Source organism: Strongylocentrotus purpuratus, unplaced genomic scaffold (genome assembly GCF_000002235.5).
Source record: "Strongylocentrotus purpuratus isolate Spur 01 unplaced genomic scaffold, Spur_5.0 spur5_scaffold_7, whole genome shotgun sequence".
NCBI lineage: Eukaryota > Metazoa > Echinodermata > Echinoidea > Camarodonta > Strongylocentrotidae > Strongylocentrotus > Strongylocentrotus purpuratus.
This window is the reverse complement of record NW_022145613.1, coordinates 191803-211011: the sequence shown is the minus strand read 5'-3', so window position 1 is coordinate 211011 and position 19209 is coordinate 191803. Positions and strand designations below refer to the sequence as shown.

The 19209-nt window shown below is 36.5% G+C and overlaps 1 protein-coding gene across 1 annotated transcript; it reads left to right on the top strand.

The window, feature by feature from the left end:
* The first annotated feature begins 1108 nt into the window (after positions 1–1108).
* LOC580692 (short transient receptor potential channel 3) lies at positions 1109–17281 on the top strand. Its single transcript, XM_780733.4, has 15 exons — positions 1109–1461; positions 4390–4522; positions 5076–5328; positions 6296–6493; positions 7979–8136; positions 8556–8801; positions 9004–9168; positions 9870–10137; positions 10517–10750; positions 12544–12799; positions 13108–13330; positions 13823–14008; positions 14807–14863; positions 15273–15348; positions 16380–17281. The coding sequence occupies exons 2-15, from the start codon at positions 4409–4411 to the stop codon at positions 16748–16750; spliced, it is 2805 nt and encodes a 934-aa protein (XP_785826.3). The 5' UTR covers positions 1109–1461; positions 4390–4408; the 3' UTR covers positions 16751–17281.
* The last annotated feature ends 1928 nt before the right edge of the window (positions 17282–19209 follow it).

Genomic DNA, 19209 nt, shown 5'->3' with positions numbered 1-19209 from the left:
AAAAAGTAACATTTCATACAATAATTAGGCAGTTTCTTCATCAACCTTCAACAATGTTACCAGTTCACTTTAAATTGATTCAATAAATAGTAGGTTCATCATATAGCTAAACATAAGTATTACGACGGTGTATATATTTATAGGTCGGATACGTGGGGATAGGGTATAACCTCGCACTTAGAGACAATCCCCGCTAACAGACTAATATCATGTTACTTCTCCATTCCGGATCCATTGTTTCCACACTGATGGAAATATTATAGACGTGAACGTGTGCGCGCGCGCGTGTGTGTGTGTGTGTGTGTGCTTGTGTGTGTGCGTGCTTGTGTTTGTGCGTGCGTGTGCGCGAGTATGATGTGCAATCTAGTTAGTGCCATTTGTTAATTTACTCATCTCTTAGTATACAGATAGACACACACATCTAGACAATCATGTAAATGCACCCCTCTCAAAACATTATATATATACAATTCTTCTCGGTTTCCTTTTTCTCTTTCCGTTTCACCTTTTCTATTATCATCCCCCCCCCTTCTCGTTCTTTTTTTTCCTCTCTCTCTCCCCCCCTTCTCATTCGTTTCTCACTCTCTCTCCCTCTCTCTCTCTCTTCTCTCTATTGACTCTCTCATCATCTCTCTCCCTACCCGTCCCTCTCCGTTTAATTTATCTTTCCCCCTTTTCATTTCTTTTGATTTTTTCCTTCTCCCCCCTATTTCTATTTTCTCTTGACAAACTATGGTTTTCTTGTGCTTGTATCTTTTAGTCTGCTGTCTAGGATTGTTGTTACTATCATGGAATGGCGCATATGCAGACACTACCATGATATTGCAAAGCAATTCTCAGCGATTAGTACATCAAAAAGGCTCACCATGAAGCCACATATTACACAATACAACACTTCTATCAACAAGGATGCATATTTATATTTAGGGATTTAAAGTATGCTGTTCACTGTAGAGGAAAACAGAGACAAATGTTAGTTTCAAGTTTATGAATAGAAGTGGGCATACACAGCCTCGCCTTCATACACAAGATTGATAGCAAACTTGTGCTGGTATAGCAAAGTCGTAAATAAGTATCCTTTCCCACTAACATACGACCAATTAATCACTTTATGGAAGTAGGACAGAGAAACGTGAAACTACCTGCACTTTGAGAGGGAGAAAAGAGAGAATTGCCCCAAAATACAACATGTTGAAATAGCCTTATTTGACGCTGCATCATTATATCGTCTCAACGTAATATCTATGGACTGATCATTTTACATGCAAATAAACGATTCGTATGTACGCCAATCTTAATTTTAAAGGTTACAGTTATACTGACTGCACGGAATGACTCTCCTCAACAACATCACCTTTCTACTTAGTGAGCAATGAAGGAATGAACAGTTTATGAACGAAGAAGATTGTGGAATAAAGTGCACATTATATGAGATTCTGTAGTTCGGTCAAAGTTGAAAGGGTAAGTCAATGTTCGTCAGTCTATACTCCATATCACTCCATGAGCCTTAAAACAGGTGTTGTGTTACCCTTTAGGTGCCATAACATGGATCGGTCGGTCGGAAATCTTTGGGCTAATATTTTTCAGTTTTGATTACTTTTATACATTTTTTTCTCTAGAAAACTTAAAAAAAAAAAAAAAAAAAAAAGCCGACCGTAAATTTCAGGATTTTGGGCAACGCAACATCTTTAAAAAAAAAGTCTTATAGCACCTGATGTTCAATTACAGGAAAAAGTATCGAAAGCATTATTCATTTTGATAGACCTCCTGAAGTGTATAGTTGACAAGCAATAGTATAAGTTTAATGTTTGACGTATATACTTGTTCTCCATTTACATCAAGACATCATGATTATGAATCACACAAGCTGATAAATGTTGCTTACAAAGAAATTCTTTCCTGTGATGCAATTACTTGCTTTGCAAAAACAGTGTGAGATCGAGGGAGGTGTAAATTGTTAGTGGATAGTAGTATTTGAACTTTCCAGGTTACTCTTCTATCCTACAAACACAAAGAAATTTGGTCCAGTTGGTTTAACGTGAATAAGGTTCTATTCTTGACTTTCTAAGCAATATTCTGTTCTTTTCATAGTTACGAATCCTTTATTACATCCCTCCTTCTTTTTTTAGAAATATCATTCGGTCATTCTTTTCCAAAACAACAACTTTGTTGACCCATTTATTTTAAACATACCATTCTCTGCCATGGAATCAAGCGAGGAAGATGGGTGTGATAACATTTTAAATATTTCACGATGTGATGTTTCAATACATAATTTCAAGGAAAACTTAAAATCAGATGAGCTATAAACTTAAAATTATACACAGAACGGTATTACATGTTTTGTTTTTTTCAATGGAAGGAACAAATAGCTAACGCGTGCAGAAAACAGAACAATGAGAACAAAATGAAGGTCTCCAATGAGCTAAAATTTGAGACATGTCAGAAATACCGTTAGTATTGATAATTAATCGAAAATATCATTTGAACATGTGTATCATTATATTCAAATACATTCGAACTTCTCCAGAGATTTTAATGATAACAATGACCATAATGATCTTTTCATAAAATGTCGTAAAAAGTCCCCATCTCAGTTGATCCGTCAACTCGCATTCCAGGTAAGAGCCCGCTATGATCGATTCCCAGCATGCAGACAAGAACATGATGACCCGGATCTGAAATTTAAGGCAACACAAGTAATATTATATCTTCAAGGAATGGGATAACTTGTGTATGAGAAAAGAAAAGGGGTAACGAACAGGGAAAACGTGAAAAACAAAGTACAATAAGGATGGAGCTTTTTGCTGGAACGTGTCGAATTAACTCGCATCGAATTGAATCAGTTTGCTAAATCCAAGATAGAAACAGTTCCTGTTGAAATTGAAATTGAAAATTTAAAGCATGGAATAGTTTACGTAGCTTCCAAATAGAAAATAAAATGAAAAAACACTCTGAATGACCAAATAGAATTTTTGATTGAATAATCCTATGGCAAATATGAAATTCCATTTTGTCAAAAAGGTGTGGACAATTCGTAAAATTTGAATTATGTAAAATTTGTTGGAAAACTCGTATCATGCACGAACAAAATGAATAAATACATGCACTTTGAAATAAGAATCAACAAGAGGCTTTATGAAAAGCAATGAACTAATTTGAAGAAAATATTACATAATAATGTCAACAAAATTAGAGTCATAATTTTGATATAATGCAACTCTATCTACTTTTTGAAAGTAAGCATGATGTGATTCGAAAATCATAAGAATAACAATTTTGAAAACCGAAAGATATATAACAACCTTCTGTGGTATAAACATTTCATATTTTAATTTATACTGAACATGACATGGGCATTCTGCCACAAGCGCGTAGCCAGGATTTCATTTTAGGGGGGGGGGGGGCGGTAATGAGCACCCCTAGGGGGTGGGTGCAGGGAGGGGGGAGTTTTCCCGCGGAAGCGGAAGCTTTGAAAGAATCTTTCTCGACTCATAATCCTTGTCTGAATTCAGTCCGCCCCTCCTGCGCATATCGCGGAACTTTGACGTATTATTAGACAAAAAGAAGACGATTCGTTGTACCTTTCCCGACCCTTAATCCTTATCTGTATTCAGTCCCCCTCTTTCGAAGCGCGGAAGTTTTGACGTTTCATTAAATTATTAGAGAAATTTAGACGATTCGTTGTTCCGTTCTCGACTCTTAATCCTTAATTTGAACTCAATTTCCCCCTTTACGCGCGAACTGCGGAAGCTTTGACGTTTCATTAAATTATTAGAAAAAGAAGACGATTCGTTGTACTGTTCTCGACTCCCTTTCCCTTTTTCTTCCTACGTCCTCTTACCTTTTTTCTTCTCTTTCTCTCTCTCTTTTGTTTGGGGGGGGGGGCGACCGCCCCCACCGCCCCCCTGGCTACGCGCCTGTAATCTGCCAAGTTCTCAGTCTCCCAGGAAGAAATTCATAAATGTCTTGTCTCAGGCCATGTAATGCAGCTCCAGGGCTTGATACCCATGGCCTTCGTAACTACAGTAAATCGATTAAATCAGCATTCAACGACGATCCCCTATAGTGTCCAACATTCAATTCAATTCAATTTATTCAGGTCTCCAACAAAACATTACAAATCCATTATACGCATTTAATACAAATGTAAGAAATACATGTTGGAAACAGAGGGGTCCACTAAAAAGCAATGCTTGTACAAGTGTGAACACCTCAAAAGATACTTAGGAATAATGAGTAATTAAATTAAATAATTTTACTCATTCACGCAATGCTGACCATTACATAGCAAAGTGGAACACGAAATTTGTTACGAGAGAGTATAATTGTAGATCACGGCCAAAAGGGAACGCTAATTGCTTGATTTCCTTGTTCTTTATACATTAGATTAACGGGATATAGCAGAATGCCTAAGGCAAAGCAGCCACGTGATCGTCATTTGACTTTTAATGCTAGCCATGAACTTGCCGAAGAAGATCGATCATTCCTGAGAGTTGTATCCTTGGGAAACTTTGCAAAGGTACGTCATATTTTTCTCTCATGTAAAATAACTTTAAGACGAAACCTGCAACTGAACGGGAATGCTTTTTGATAAGCTCAGTTCAAGAACGTTCAATAAGTTTTTCCAAAAGTTTGACCTTCCTATTTGACGTCACTAGAAATAACTAGTCACCACCACCACTGCCACTACCACTACTACTACTACTACTACTACTACTACTACTACTACTACTACTACTACCACTACTACTACTACTACTACTACTACTACCACCACTACCACCACTACCACCACTACTACTACTACTACTACTACTACTACTACTACTACTACTACTACTACTACTACTACTACAGGGTACTACTGCTACTACTACAACTACCTTTACCTCTTTTTCTTTTACTATATACTACTACTACTTATGATAGCACTATGCTACTATTACTACTACTACTACTACTACTACTACTACTACTACTACTACTACTACTACTACTATCACGACCATGACTGCTAAAACTACTCCTATATAACTTCTGCTGGTAATAGTACTTCTTGTCTACCATCATAGGTCCGAGAAATCATGGAGAATAGTAGTGATCCGAAGAAATTGATGCAGTTGACAGATTTTAAAGATTGCACGGCACTCGAGATTGCGACTGAAGCAGAGCACTTTGAGATCGTGGAATACTTGGTGCAAGAATTTGGCGATCTTATGGATGAAATACACCTCCATGAATGTCTTATGCTGGCTATTAGCAAGGGATATCTTCGCATTACTCAAGTTATCCTGAACCATCCTCTTTCTGATGTCAAATTGAAAGGTTCGTATCTCTTACTCGATATCTGGGGCGGCGGGGAAACCTGAACGCGAAAATATTTAGACATTGCTATATACCCCTATCTTGTGATTAATGTATAATCAGGGATGATTTAAATATTTGTTTCTCTCTTGACATGGTCCAAGATATTGCATCATACTTTGCAGTTGAGTGAGATGGTTTGAGTATTCATTTACGATCGAGCGAAATTTTGTGAGGTCGCATTGCGAGTTTGCGACTAATTAAATCTCATAAGGAAAAAATAATCCTGGTGGGGTATTATTATCATGAAAGACTGAAAAGGTCTTTAATAAGTATAATATATTAATAATATCTACATCACCTATAAATGTGAGCGAGCTTTGGGGGATAGTTAAATACAAAGTTTATTTTAGTCTCTTTAAAAAAGGGACACTTATCAGAAGGGAAAAGGACACTGATTAGAAAAGAATAGAAACACGTGTAAAATACGGGCGATTATCTCAGGTGAAAAGGGGCACTTATGAGGATGGAAAGCAGCAATATCGACGGGAAAGGAGACCCTATCAGATTTTGATAGTTGCATTTATCAGAGGTAGCAAGGGCAATTATGAGAAGGGGAAGGGGCCCTTAAAAAGGAGGTCAGGGGCAATTATAAGAATGTGGTAAAAATGAAAAAGAGGGCACTTTTTCATGTTTGAAGGGGATTTTTTGGGGTACCGTGAAAAAGTGTGTGCCTGGAGGGGACGGGGGCAGCCCGGAGCGCCCCCTCTGCCAGATATCTCTGTCATGATACTTTTACTTACTTTATTCGATTCATCCTTGACTATCACAAAGAATACTTATTCAATTCTTAATTAAGCTTCTTTGTAAGATGTAAAATGAACTTACTGAATTAAATATCTTCATGTAATCATGTAAGATGTCTTACAGACACTATGCATTATACATATGCAGCTATCTCAATTACTCCTTTTCCGAAAATCAACAGGTACCTGTGGTCGCCAAGATAGATTTCATTTCTACTTGACGAAAAACAACTCGAAGTTTGATCGCGATTTGACGCCACTGATGCTTGCTGCACAGTGCAACGAAGCGGAAATCATCCGGCTCTTACTTGATCGAGGAGAGTACATTCAAGAACCACACGCTATCTTCTGTAGCTGTAAAGATTGTACAGAAGCTAAAGGTAATAACATTCAGTTTATGTAGATTTGTAATGATTGTACAGATGCCAAATGGACGTATATTGATCTTTTGTAGTTGAGTAAATATTGCACACAAGTCATGATGAAGGTATACGTACAACGATTTTATGTAGATGTGTGAAGATTGTACAGATGCTTAAAAGGGACTTGGTAACAATGTTAAGATGAGAGAAAGTGGTGCTAAGGAAGTGAATTCAATGCTAGATGCACACTTAAAGATAATCGGAAATTGTGAGTCTAACAGACCATTATTAATCATAGAAATTGGGGGAAACTGATCTGATCGATTCCTAAATTTTCCCAACTGTATTATTATTATTAAATTAAATTTTAGGTGAATGTAAATCGTCACCAAAGCAATGACTTAGCTCTTTTACCATTCCAAACATAATAGGTGTTGAAAGATTTTTTAAAAAAACCCTGTTTTTATGTCTTATTTTCATGGAAATACTGTTAGAGGGAGTTACACATTGACGCCTTCCAAGAAAACAATAAATATCTTTGTGATTTGAGATTTTGTTCAGGATCTTTTGCATGTTAGTGGGTTAGTACAGTAGAAGGAATATAATAAGTAGCATTTCATACAAAAAATAGTCATCAACCTTCAACAATGTTACCGGTTCACTTTAAGGTACGTACGGCAGCGATCTCATGTAGATGCGTCAACATTGCAATGATGCTTACACCCCCCACTCAGTGTTATTTAGGGTATGCATATGCGTGTTCCCTCCCTTTGAAAGCACCCCCTAAGGTGGTTAAAGTCAGTTTTGTGTATCTACGAGCCGGACTTTGGTGCGTGAAAAGTACCCCTTTACCGGACATGTTGGTAACACGCATGCGGTCATTCCGACCCCGGAGTGGGGGGGGGGGGGGGGGGGGGGGTGCTTACGTTACATAAAACGATCTTGAGTAGATTTGAAAGTCTTTCGTCTTCTTTGTGCATGGCTGATCGTCAACGAAACGGAGTTAAGTCTTTTGTCAACTCCGTTTGTTGCTACGGCAGGCAGCCAGTGAAAACGAATCCGTTTAATCAAATTATGGAAATGCAAGCATTACTTTAAACCAACAGAACTTTGTCATTTTTTCCTGATTGAGGTGCCATATGAAAGGGAATGAAAATGAATTTTCTAAAAATGTTATTTTCTTTTTGAAATTCACATACCGCCCTAAAAATGACTTTTTGGTACCCTCTCTTCAAATCAACTGAAAGAGGAAGATCTAAGCTTTACAAATATGTATCATTTATTAATTATAATTGTGATAAAGTTATGATAAAACATCGATATTTATCGGTTTCGTTTTTTCTGGGACGCACTGTATAACTGTGCGCGGTATAGTTTAGTCCACTATTTTAAAAGCATCACTATTTTACTCTGGGTATCATATTGAAGCTTTCGTCTTACATGATTATTTTTAATGATAACTTTACGTCACATCAAGTTTGCTTATTTTCTGGTTTATGGCAGAAAACGACCCCTTATTACGGTCGTTAGCTGGTTTGCATACATACCAGGCCCTGGGGAGTGAGGCGTATATCTGTTTGACGAGTCATGATCCTATACTCACAGCTTTCCTGCTCAGTGAAAAACTCACAGAATTAGCTTCCATCGAAAAGGAATTCAAGGTATGTTTGTGTCATATTAGCTGAAAAATCTTTGACTCTGCCAATGTTACACGAGAGTTTATTTGCTTACCATAAATTACTATTGATGAATTCCTTTACTTCATTTCCCTCTCGCGATATCTTATTTTTGTTTGTTCTCCTAAGTTTAGAGCTGGCATTGCAGTATACTCTTTCACCTTAATGCTAACTTGTTAAAATGCTAAAAAGAATGATAACAAAGACGTCAACGAAGGTAAATACACCTAGGGATATGCTCATTTAAATAGGGATACTGAGGGATCTTAATCATGTAAATTGGTAAATATAGGCATTGTTTAGAAAAAGGGGTTGACTTGTGTAGGCTGTGACAGCCTGAGTATAGTTATCATTAGTTTTAACATGCAAGACACCGTTTAAGAAAAACGTTTTCGCTTTGACAGAATGAATACCGTGAGCTTGTGAAACGATGCAAACAATTCGCTTCAGATCTGCTCGATATGTGTCAGACGACTGCAGAGGTTCAGACTATACTCAAACAGGAAGCAACTACACAGGGAGAAGTCTTTGCTGCAGAAGGCGCCAATACTCTTCGGAAGAGAAGGGGGGCAAAACCAATATTGCCTGAAAACGACTCGGACTTTTCCCTCCCGAGGTTGGAGCTAGCTATCAAATTTCGTCAAAAACAAGTAAGTATTCAGGAAGACAAAAGAAAGTATTCCGTTTGACATTTAAACACTCGTCTATTTGCCTTAAAAATATGAGTCTACTTATTTTACATTACTGAACACTTTTAGTTTGATCTTCTAACACACTTTAAACTGGAATAACCTTAGTTTACTGGATAATTATTGTGATAAAAATTGTTTTTGTTATTCATTGTTTGAAAAGTTCGTAGCACACCCTCACTGTCAGCATCACCTATCGACATTGTGGTATAAAGGCTTTCCTTCCAAGACCCGTCAATGGCATCCTCTTATCAAATGTTTGGCTACAGTATGCATGATTGCTGCTATACCATTCCTAACGCTGGCTTACTGGATCTGCCCTAACAAAGTAAGTAACGCAGCGATTAAAACCATACCTAATCAGGACCATTTTCTAACAAGAAACATTGATTCCTATTGGCCATTGGACCAGGAAAATAGATACAAGTCATCTTCAATTCATTTGGTTAATGTGATCCTTCTTCTCCTTCTGTTTTGATCTTCTTTTGTATTTTTATTCTACTTTGACCTTCTTTTTATCATCATCATCATCCTTTTCTTGGCTTCTTCTTCTTCTTGTTATTGTGAACATCATCATCCTTAAACATTTATTGTTGTAATTGGAATCACATTCTTTTGACGTTATAGTGGGCATGTATGTGGGAGGGGGTCCAATTAATGTAAGCAAGATTGTTAATTGCAAAAAGTATTCCTTTTTATTAATGCAGTGAAAAGTTATCCAAACAAAAGGATATCTCATCATTCTTTTCTTCTTCTTCTTCTTGTTATTGTGAACATCATCATCATTACACATTAATTGGAATCGCTTTCTTTTGACGGTAAAGTGTGCGCGCGCGTGTGTGTGTGTGTGTGTGTGTGTTTGTGGGTGTGTATTTGTGTGTATGGGGGAGGGTCCAATTAATGTAAGCAGGATAGTTAATTGCAAAACAAAGTGATACACTGAATTCCAATGCTATAAGTTTTAGATCGTAATATCTTATCTCAAACTATTCTATGTATCACCTATTACAATCCCTGTCTTTGTTATAGGTCGGAGACTTTATGCGAAGTCCAAGGACCAAGTTCATGTTACATGCAGCGATGTACGTGACATTCTTACTCATCCTCTTCTTGGAGTCAGTGGTCTCTAAAGGATTCCGGAATGATGATCATCAGGATGAATTCATTAAATCACATATGAATTGCACTTACCTGTCACAAGCTGTTCGCAACCAGACATTTCATGAAGATACCGCACCTAGACTCCGACCTGACTGTTTTTCACCCCTTCAGATTTTGATCGTTGTCTTTGTAATGGGTAGGTGGATACCGTACCTATAGACTTCGAGAGGACTGTTTTTCACCCCATTAGATTTTAATCGTCGTCTTTGTGAGGTTTCAGAGAACTGGTTTTTCCATGACTCTCTTTTCAACCACGATTCGGTTTATGTTTATCTATAGTCCTTGTCTTAGACCAAATGGGCCTGCGTGACAGTCCATAATTATTTAAGCGCTTCTTGATTTTTTAATTTTTTTTTAATTCGCCACTTCTCTCTTATCAGCAAACTGTCATGATTAACTTCTGAAGACTACTCCTGAACGTTTCCTACTCTTGCCTCGCTTTTTTTCATATGAATATATTTATAAGAGTTTCATAGTTTTGTATATTCCTTTCAATTGATAAAAAAATAAAACAGGTATGTTGTGGGCAGAGATCAAGCAGATCTTCCGGGAAGGATACAAGATTTATCTTCAGTCACTATGGAACTGGATCGACATCGCAATGCTCAACATTCTCATCTCCTCAATCTCCATTCGAGCTATTGTGGTCTACAAGGTTACCAACTCGATGGCATATTTCGATGAAAATGTCGATGCATGTGAAGATGAAAATGGTCAGGCAACAAAACATCTCCGCTGGCTCTTAGCAGGTAAAAAACAGATTTACTCTACTCCAAGTCACTTTAAATTGTTTGAATTGGTTACCAGAAGTATAAACTATGAAATGAAAATTTACACGATCCATTTAAGTTATCTTTGCGATATAGCACAAGTAATGAACTGTATAGGATTGACTAAAACAAATGTATGACGGTAATCTCCCCCTCCGTAGATGCCTTAGTTTGGTTTTCATTTTGTTCTGAAACTATACCAGTTTATTGCTTTCTTCAACACCAGCACGCGGGCCAGCACGCCATGGTCTATTATTCATTAATCTTCGAGCCATCTCTGCAGATTATCCATTCAAAGAATGCTTCTCCTTCCTCTCATCTTCTTCTTCTCGATCTTTCATATCAATGCAAGATTCTTTAGTCCTCCGTTGCTAAGGGAGTGACCCATAAATATCAAACGCTTAATTCTTAGCTCACAATTCAGTGTAATGACTTTATTCTTACCCTTCTCTAAAATCAATGTTTGTGTCCATGCTGTCATGACTCCGTAGGTTCCTCATCATTCTTATGAAACATATTTTCACATTTCTCCAAGTTCTTTTCCCGGTCTGAGGTTACTTACTATAGGCTATACGTTGGTTCATGTTGATATACATACCAATCTAATACCTTCATCACTTCTCTGCAATGACTGATTCAGTAATTTCTATAGTTAGGTTTTGACTAGACAGAAAAATCCGTCTGCTTGGAGGATTCTATAAAAAATACATTTTTCTTTTGACGCTCTTCTCGGAGAAGACAGGCATAGAAACGTCTTACGACAGGGACGGAGGAGCGTATTTTACAGTGGGAGGGGGGACCCACAAAAAGGGCACTTTCTGGAAAAAGGGGCACCTGCAAAGGGAAAAATCAGATTAATATTTTGTTTACATTGGTTTATACCCCTATATCTTGTGATTACATTATAAAGGATGATTTTAATATTGTTTCTCTCTTTACATAACCCAAGAGACTTCTACGGCGCATCATACTTTGCAGTTGGGTGTGATGGACTAAATATTCATTTGCGAGTGAGCGAGCAAAATTTCAAGATTTGTGAGGTCGCAGTGCGAAAAAATTACATCTTATGAAGAGGAAATAACAGCAATCCTAATATGGTTTTAAGCGCAATCCTATCATAAAAGACTGACAAGACCTGTAGTTAACAACATGATTATAGTTAAGTGCGAGCTTTGAGTGAAATTAAAGAAAACCCAGGAGCACAATTTATGGTGAAAGAAAAGAAAAGGCGCACGTGTCAGAGTAAAAAGGGGAAATCATCAGAAACGGTGAAAAGGGACAATTATCATTGGTGAAGGGGGAACTTATCAAAAGTGCTAAGGGGCACTTATTAGATTGTGGAACGGGCAGCTACAAGAAATAAAAAGAGACACTTATCTGTAGTAAAAGTTTTCGTTTTCTATGTAAAAAGGGGCAATTTAGGGGTACACCTGTACTTGAAAAATGGGTGGGGCACGCACTGTGCTCCCCGGGTCCACTGCCTCTGTCATACGTAGCTTAGACGGGGAAGTGAGGTGAAGGTATAAACCAGTTTTGTTTCTTTCTTCAATAATGCTCTTAAACATTTTCAAGTTGAGGCCCTCCCATGGATTTAACCCAAAAGCTGCAACATTGTCAGTGCGCCTGTTGTAGGTACCCCCACCCCCTTAAACAGAAAACTAGAATTTTACCAATTCATAATATCAAATTACATCTCTTTCTTTATTGTCGTTGTTAATATTCAACGTGAATGATGTTATCATAAAATTAATGACCTATCTGTTATGTTATAGACCGAACGCTTTGGGACCAGTACGACCCAACACTAATCGCCGAAGCACTGTACGCTATTGCAAACGTGTTGAGTTTCTCTCGTCTCCTGTACATCCTACCCGTCAATGAATTCCTTGGCCCTCTCAATATCTCACTTCAGAAGATGGTTGGTCAGATTCTTCGGTTCTTCTCTGTCTTCATCGTCGTCTTCTTGGCCTTTTTCTGCGCTCTCACCAATCTCTACCGAAACTACCCACAAGAATCAAACTTTAGAGGGTAATGATATAAAAACTAGAAATCGCTGTTATTATGACGTTCTTAATACTATTGTTTCTTTCTATATAACAATGTCCGTCACAAATAACAAGACGAATTCAATCTTCAAACAAAATTAGAGTCAGAAAATGATTTCAGAACCATCATCGACTAATTCACGTCAAAATAAGTTAGTAAATCCGAGCATAACTTGGTCCGTTTGATATCAGAATAGTTTAAGCCGTTTTTCTTTCCTTTTCATAGAGATCGTTGGGATCCTTTAATGACCGGAGTCTGATGAATCTTTCTCTTGTGTCTCATGTTAATAGGTATGTGAACGCCATCCAGACATTAATCTGGGCTCTCTTCGGTCTCAGTGATGCTGCAGACGTTTCTTATCCTAGTGATGCCCCATGTGATCAGGAGTCATGTGGTCAGAAGACCACTGAGTTAGTCGGTGTTTGTTTATACATGGCCTATCATTTAGTCATGGCATTAGTCATGCTCAATATGCTTATTGCCATGATGTCAACCTCTTTTCAAGAGATCCACGTAAGTTTCAATTACAGCCAAATTTTTTAAGCCAAAGTCGCATATGTGTCGGAAAATCGCTTTAGTCGATAATAAACACTCCCTGATTTCTATTCACAGACTTACGTGTCTTAATACTATGTAAAAGTAGTTTTTTTTTGTAAGTCGATTATATTTTTCAACCACAGTTTCAAAAAATAAAGCTCATTTATTTAGCCTATATATTTAGTACTTCAGGGTGCTTATTAATGTATTGCCTTATAATTATTGAAATTATGGAGAACTATACTCATAATGCGGTCTACTTGTGTACAGAATACTGTATAAGGCTAATTCAAGGTTGTCGTTTGACATGAAAACGTTTTTTGTTAAAACGTTCTTTCTCCTTTTATTCTAGAAATTTATGTCTATGCACTGTCGAAGAAAATACCTATTTTGGTTTATAGTGATATATGAATAATACAAAAAGAAATAAATCACCACTCTTCCTCTCTCTCTTCTGATCTGTTTTAGGATGATGAAGATGTTGAATGGAAGTTTGCACGCTCTCAGCTTTGGATGTCATATTTTGAACGGGGTGCTACTCTGCCTCTTCCTATGAATATTATTCCTAGTCCCAAGTCTATCTACTACTTCTTCAAGTGGTTAAAGAAAACCCTCTGCCCTAACTGCGGCAAAAAGAATATTACTATGACACAGGTACCGGTTATAAGTTGATACACATTTTATTATTGCAACTTTCTTGAAAGCATGTACACACGACAGATTCCAGGAAAAACAAACAAACATCGGACACCTCCCCCACACCACGATACCACTACATGCATATTGAAGACAGTCCAAAATTGTGGTTTCTAATCAAACTTGAATTGAATTAAATATACTGCCTCAGTTAAGGTGGACGATGCAGTGTCGAAATAGGTTTTTAAAGTTAACAATTAATATCATTAAACAAAACATTGAAGTTGAAGACATTATGTTTTCTCTATGGACATGTATACAGTGCGTATACAAAAAGTGTACCCAACTTTGATAGCTTCTAATAAAAAAAGTTGTAACCTATGTGACCTTAAATTATATTTCATGATTAAGGATGGCTGATACCCTGTCTAATGATACCATATTCATAATTGTGCTGCCACGGATAATTTCGACATTATTTGACAGATAACAAGTTATTCTTCATCATGAAATAGATTTCAAAGTCATATTAGTTATGACTTTCAATTAGGAGCTACCAAAGTTGGGTACACTTTTTAGTTAATACGCACTGCATGTATATTGAACGTCATTTCTGAATCAAGGTCAAGAGCGGAGTAAAAAACATAAAGAATGATAACTTTTTTTCTGTCAAAATTTGACATTTATAATACTTCACTAAAATTTTCAATTCGTTTTTATCCATATATAAATATTTCTGATATTTCCCCCTTTTCCACTGTTAATTATATTATATCTGAGTAATGGCTGTGTAAAATGATTTCTTATTATGTTTAGGATTTACAGCAATTGCCAAGGCGACCCGGAATCCGCAAACAAGTGAGCACTCATGAAGTAAGTACGTTTTCAAACATTATTATATACCACAGTTAAAATGCAATTTGATTTCATGACTACTCAACGTTTACATGTGTTTGCACCCCCTCAGTACACTAGAGAGTTATAGAAAATCTTTTTTGCTCGTTCAGAACAAAAAAACGCAAAAAGTTACCTGCTGTCACAATAACTAGGGCGGCCTATCTTATTTTGATTTGTTTGTCTTTCATACAATGAATCTGGGGTAAACTATAGCGAGGTTAATTTTTTTCACGCAGGAGGGGGGGGGGGGGGGGGGGGGGGGGGGGGGGGGAGGGGGGGGGGTCTAATGCTTCCTACTGCTTAGTACATTGGACCATCAGATAGACATTATACTATGCCGAACGGAATGTAAATAAACATTCTTTTTCTTTTAATGAAAATGCAGAGCCTTATGAAGACAGTTATCAAGAGGTACCTCTTCAAACTCCAGAACGATAAAGAGGGTGAAGAAGGAGCAGAAGGTGAGTCTAGTCATATGGATTTCGTTACAAATAACACTGATATAGGACAAATATTACCTGTGTACTATTTAAGCATTATAAGTTCCCTGTATAATCACTGGTGATATCAGAACATTTTGAACACATACGTCTGAATTTATGACAGAACATGTAAGCTATGAAAAAAGAGAATAAGTGTTTTAGTCTCCAGCAAGATCATTGATCATAGAGTTCATCAGGGACGCTCACCATCAGTGACCAACACATACATAGTGTATACAATATAGCTTAGAACATACTACGAAAGAGGTTAAAACCCTTCTAAAGTGTTGGCAAAAAAAATTGATGGCAAAATTTACTTAAATTGTATCATAATGTGAAAGAGGATGTCATTTAAAACATACTTCTGCAAAGATTTTTCCTCAAAAGAAAAGTTTTTGAAGAAAAACATTTATATAAGAATACATAATTTGGGATTTCTGATGTACGCAGAAAATCTAATTTTTGTATTCTTTCATCAATATTCGACTTCAAACAAATTTGTTTTTAAAATCCGCACAGAAATGTGTCTTAAATGACATTCTCTTTCACATTCCGATACAATTTAAGTGAAATGTTGCCATCAAATTGTTGGGGCTTCCAACACTTTAGAGGGGCTTTTACTTCTAACCTAGGCCTATGTCACATTGTTTTTTTTTTTCTCTCTCTCTCTCTCTCTCTCTCTCTCTCTCTTTTTTACCGTTTGCTTCACCTTTGATATACGGCAATTATATACTTTTATCATTTACATATTACTCATTTAATTAATGTATATGTTCAAAGCCGTTTATTCATAACCTGGTTTGCAATTATTTAAAGTCGTATTTTATAATTTTCTATATCTATATATATATATTAATTTGTTGAAATGTACATACGTGTTTGTATTATGAAGGGCCCCAATTAAAACCAGTATTCATTTGCTGATTGGGCTACCCTTTAAAAAAAATATGTGTAATAAATGAATAAACATGGCTACTTAACAACAAATTTGTTTGTTCTCTATTTAACAGGTGAACTAGAAGAAATCAAAAATGACATCTCTAGCTTTCGCTTTGAGGTGATGGAAAGGATGAAACACCTGGACCCGCACGGTGGTGGTGGTGGTGGCAGTCCGAATGTGACTTTCTCTCCAACATCAGCTCCAGTGTTTCAGGAAAGAAATCGAACAGATTCAACGGCTAGCAACAAGCAAGATATCATGTTTCGTAAAATGTACATGCTAGAAAACCGTGTTGAAAAAATGATGGACTCTCTGGCAAACTTTTTTGCGCAAACCAACGAGGCTTTGAGATCGGATGTGATGGCAGACGAGACCGTTTATAAGTCACTCCGAAGACAGTCGGATGAGGGAACAAAGGTTGATTCATGTAAGACACATTAAATAATGGCCAACTGTGTATACAATCCCAGGCTTATTAGATATATGTGTATCTATAATTTTCCAAACAAATTGATGGCAGAATGTCGGCCATTTTCGCAAATTTGATGATGTGACTGTTATTGGACCAACATGGGAAACTAAGCATTGAGCAAAAGCAACAATTATCATTATCTTCCCCTTTAAATCCCACAACAAAACATGAAAATATATTGTAACCATTATTTTAGGAAGTAAAAAAACATGGGCTCACGAGCAGAAATTGCCTAGAGCTATCATCCCTTCTCGAATCAACTTCAGAAACGATTTTTAAAAACTAAGAAATGGTATCCTCTGCAGTACCCAAGGGCCCCAGCTCCATTGGCCAAAGAGCCTAACTGGATATTGCCTGTGCAAGGGAGAGAGAGAGAGGGAAAGGGAGAGATCAATGTCTTTGCATTATTTATCATTATGTAGCGTTTAAAGTTTATTTAAATTAATGAAAATTGACTACCTCGCTGGCCGAATATTTGGTGACGTTCGGGGGGGGGGGGGGGGGGGGTACGCGCCTGATATGAGATGTGATGGTGAGTGTCTGTACATTTATTCTTGTATGTTCAATGATACTGTACTAGTGTTAAACCCGAATAAAAGCTAAGGTTTTCCCCCTTGTTTCCTTCGTCTTCTATTTCTTCTTCAACTACAACCACAACAACAATTACTACTACTATTACTATTTCTACTATTGATTATGATAAGAGTAATGATGATACATGTTTGTAATAAAACAACAAAATCAAGTACACACTATAAAGGGGGATATTTGCTGCTGTTCATAGATTATGTATATATGAAGAATTCTTCATTTAATTTCTATATATTTATTCAAAATAATTCATGATTTGCCTTATATAACATAAAACATACTTAAATGTATGCTATTGATTATTTCTTGCTAAAAAAACAATCCAATCTTTGCACGACTGGAATGGAATCGTTTTATCTTTTTTATTCTGTTTTTCTTTATGAGAGAAGAGAATAAAAATCGATGAAAACAAAAAAAGAGAACATCTGATAGGTTCAATGATTTGGTTACTGTTTAGGCCTACATAGTTGAATGCTGCTATTATAGTACGTATTTGTTTAACTATTTTGAACAATCATGTAATGTTTTTTTCTTCACATGTGGAATATCTTATATTTCATGTAAATATATTATATACAATGCTTGTTAAAACGTTTCTTGCCAATGTATGTAGCAAATGTAAAGATCAGTGAGAAAAGGATTTGTTACACCCTGTGTATTGGTATAGTAACATTAGTTTTCCTTCCTCGGTACACTATAGCGTACTAAGCTGTGTTTACAAACTTACTATCTTGTGCATGTAGATTACGCCTGATTCCTATCGGCCTTAATTGACAAGAAACCGCATTTCGCTCAATGTATTTATTTAAATATCATTTGATAAGATCCAAATTTCAAATATGAAAGCAATATCAACAAATTAAATATGATATCATATTAATTTTGATTACAGTATAAATCCCAGCTTTATAATGAGGTGTAAACATGATTAATAATTCAATTATAAAATGTTAATCGATGTGGAATATGTGTAACAATCATATAATTTCAATGTGTTCCAATTCGTGATTGTTCTTAAAGTGTAAAGGTTGTTGGCTGGTATATTTAATACAGGGGTTAACAAAAGCAACAACAACTACTACTACTTATACTACTACTAATGATTATAATGTTATATCATATTCAGTTTTATTACATTATAAATCCCAGTTTCATAATGAGGTGTAAACATGAGTGATAGTTCAATAATAAAATGTTAATCAATGTGGAATATATGTAATAATCATAATTTCAGTGTGTTCCAATTCGCGATTGTCCTTAAAGTGCAGAGGTTCTTGGCTGGTATTAATACAGGGGTTAACTGGCTGCATAATTGTCTTGAAGCTTGAATAGGTTTCCAGGGTGAGTTTGCTGACATTGTTCACCGAAATGATGAAAGCATAATCCATATAGTTTTGGTTCTACGAAACATGTTCCCACAAAAATTCCTCCGCAGTTAGTTTTCTGCACTACACTGTATCTGAATTCCTATAATTTTAACTTGAACCAAACACTATACCTAACCCTAACCCCAACTTCAGTCCTGTACACTCAACCTAACTTCAGTCCTTGACCAAACACTATGACTATATCTAAGGTAGTTCAGGGATGAGACAGGGAAATTACCAAAAAGGAGAAAGATTAAATGGGGGTCCGGTGGTTTGGGTTATGCTTAGGAAAAACAAAACGGTTTTGAAATCTCGAAATCGGCGGAGGAATCCCATCCCTGGTAATTGAAGCTGAAGTTAATTTCCATGTCCAAATATTGATGATAGAAAGATTAAATTAATAGAGCATTCTTGCAGGAGTAGTTCACTGAAATCTGACGATGATGGGTAAGATTAAGATTTTCCCGGGT

What these genes read in the sequence shown, in the direction of transcription:
- LOC580692 (XM_780733.4), top strand. Translation starts at nt 4,409, where the DNA reads ATGCCTAAGGCAAAGCAGCCACGTGATCGTCATTTGACTTTTAATGCT. An exon ending in AGATTGTACAGAAGCTAAAG is followed by an intron (nt 6,494 to 7,978) that starts GTAATAACATTC and finishes GGTTTATGGCAG; the next exon opens with AAAACGACCCCTTATTACGG. An exon ending in GGGTGAAGAAGGAGCAGAAG is followed by an intron (nt 15,349 to 16,379) that starts GTGAGTCTAGTC and finishes TCTATTTAACAG; the next exon opens with GTGAACTAGAAGAAATCAAA.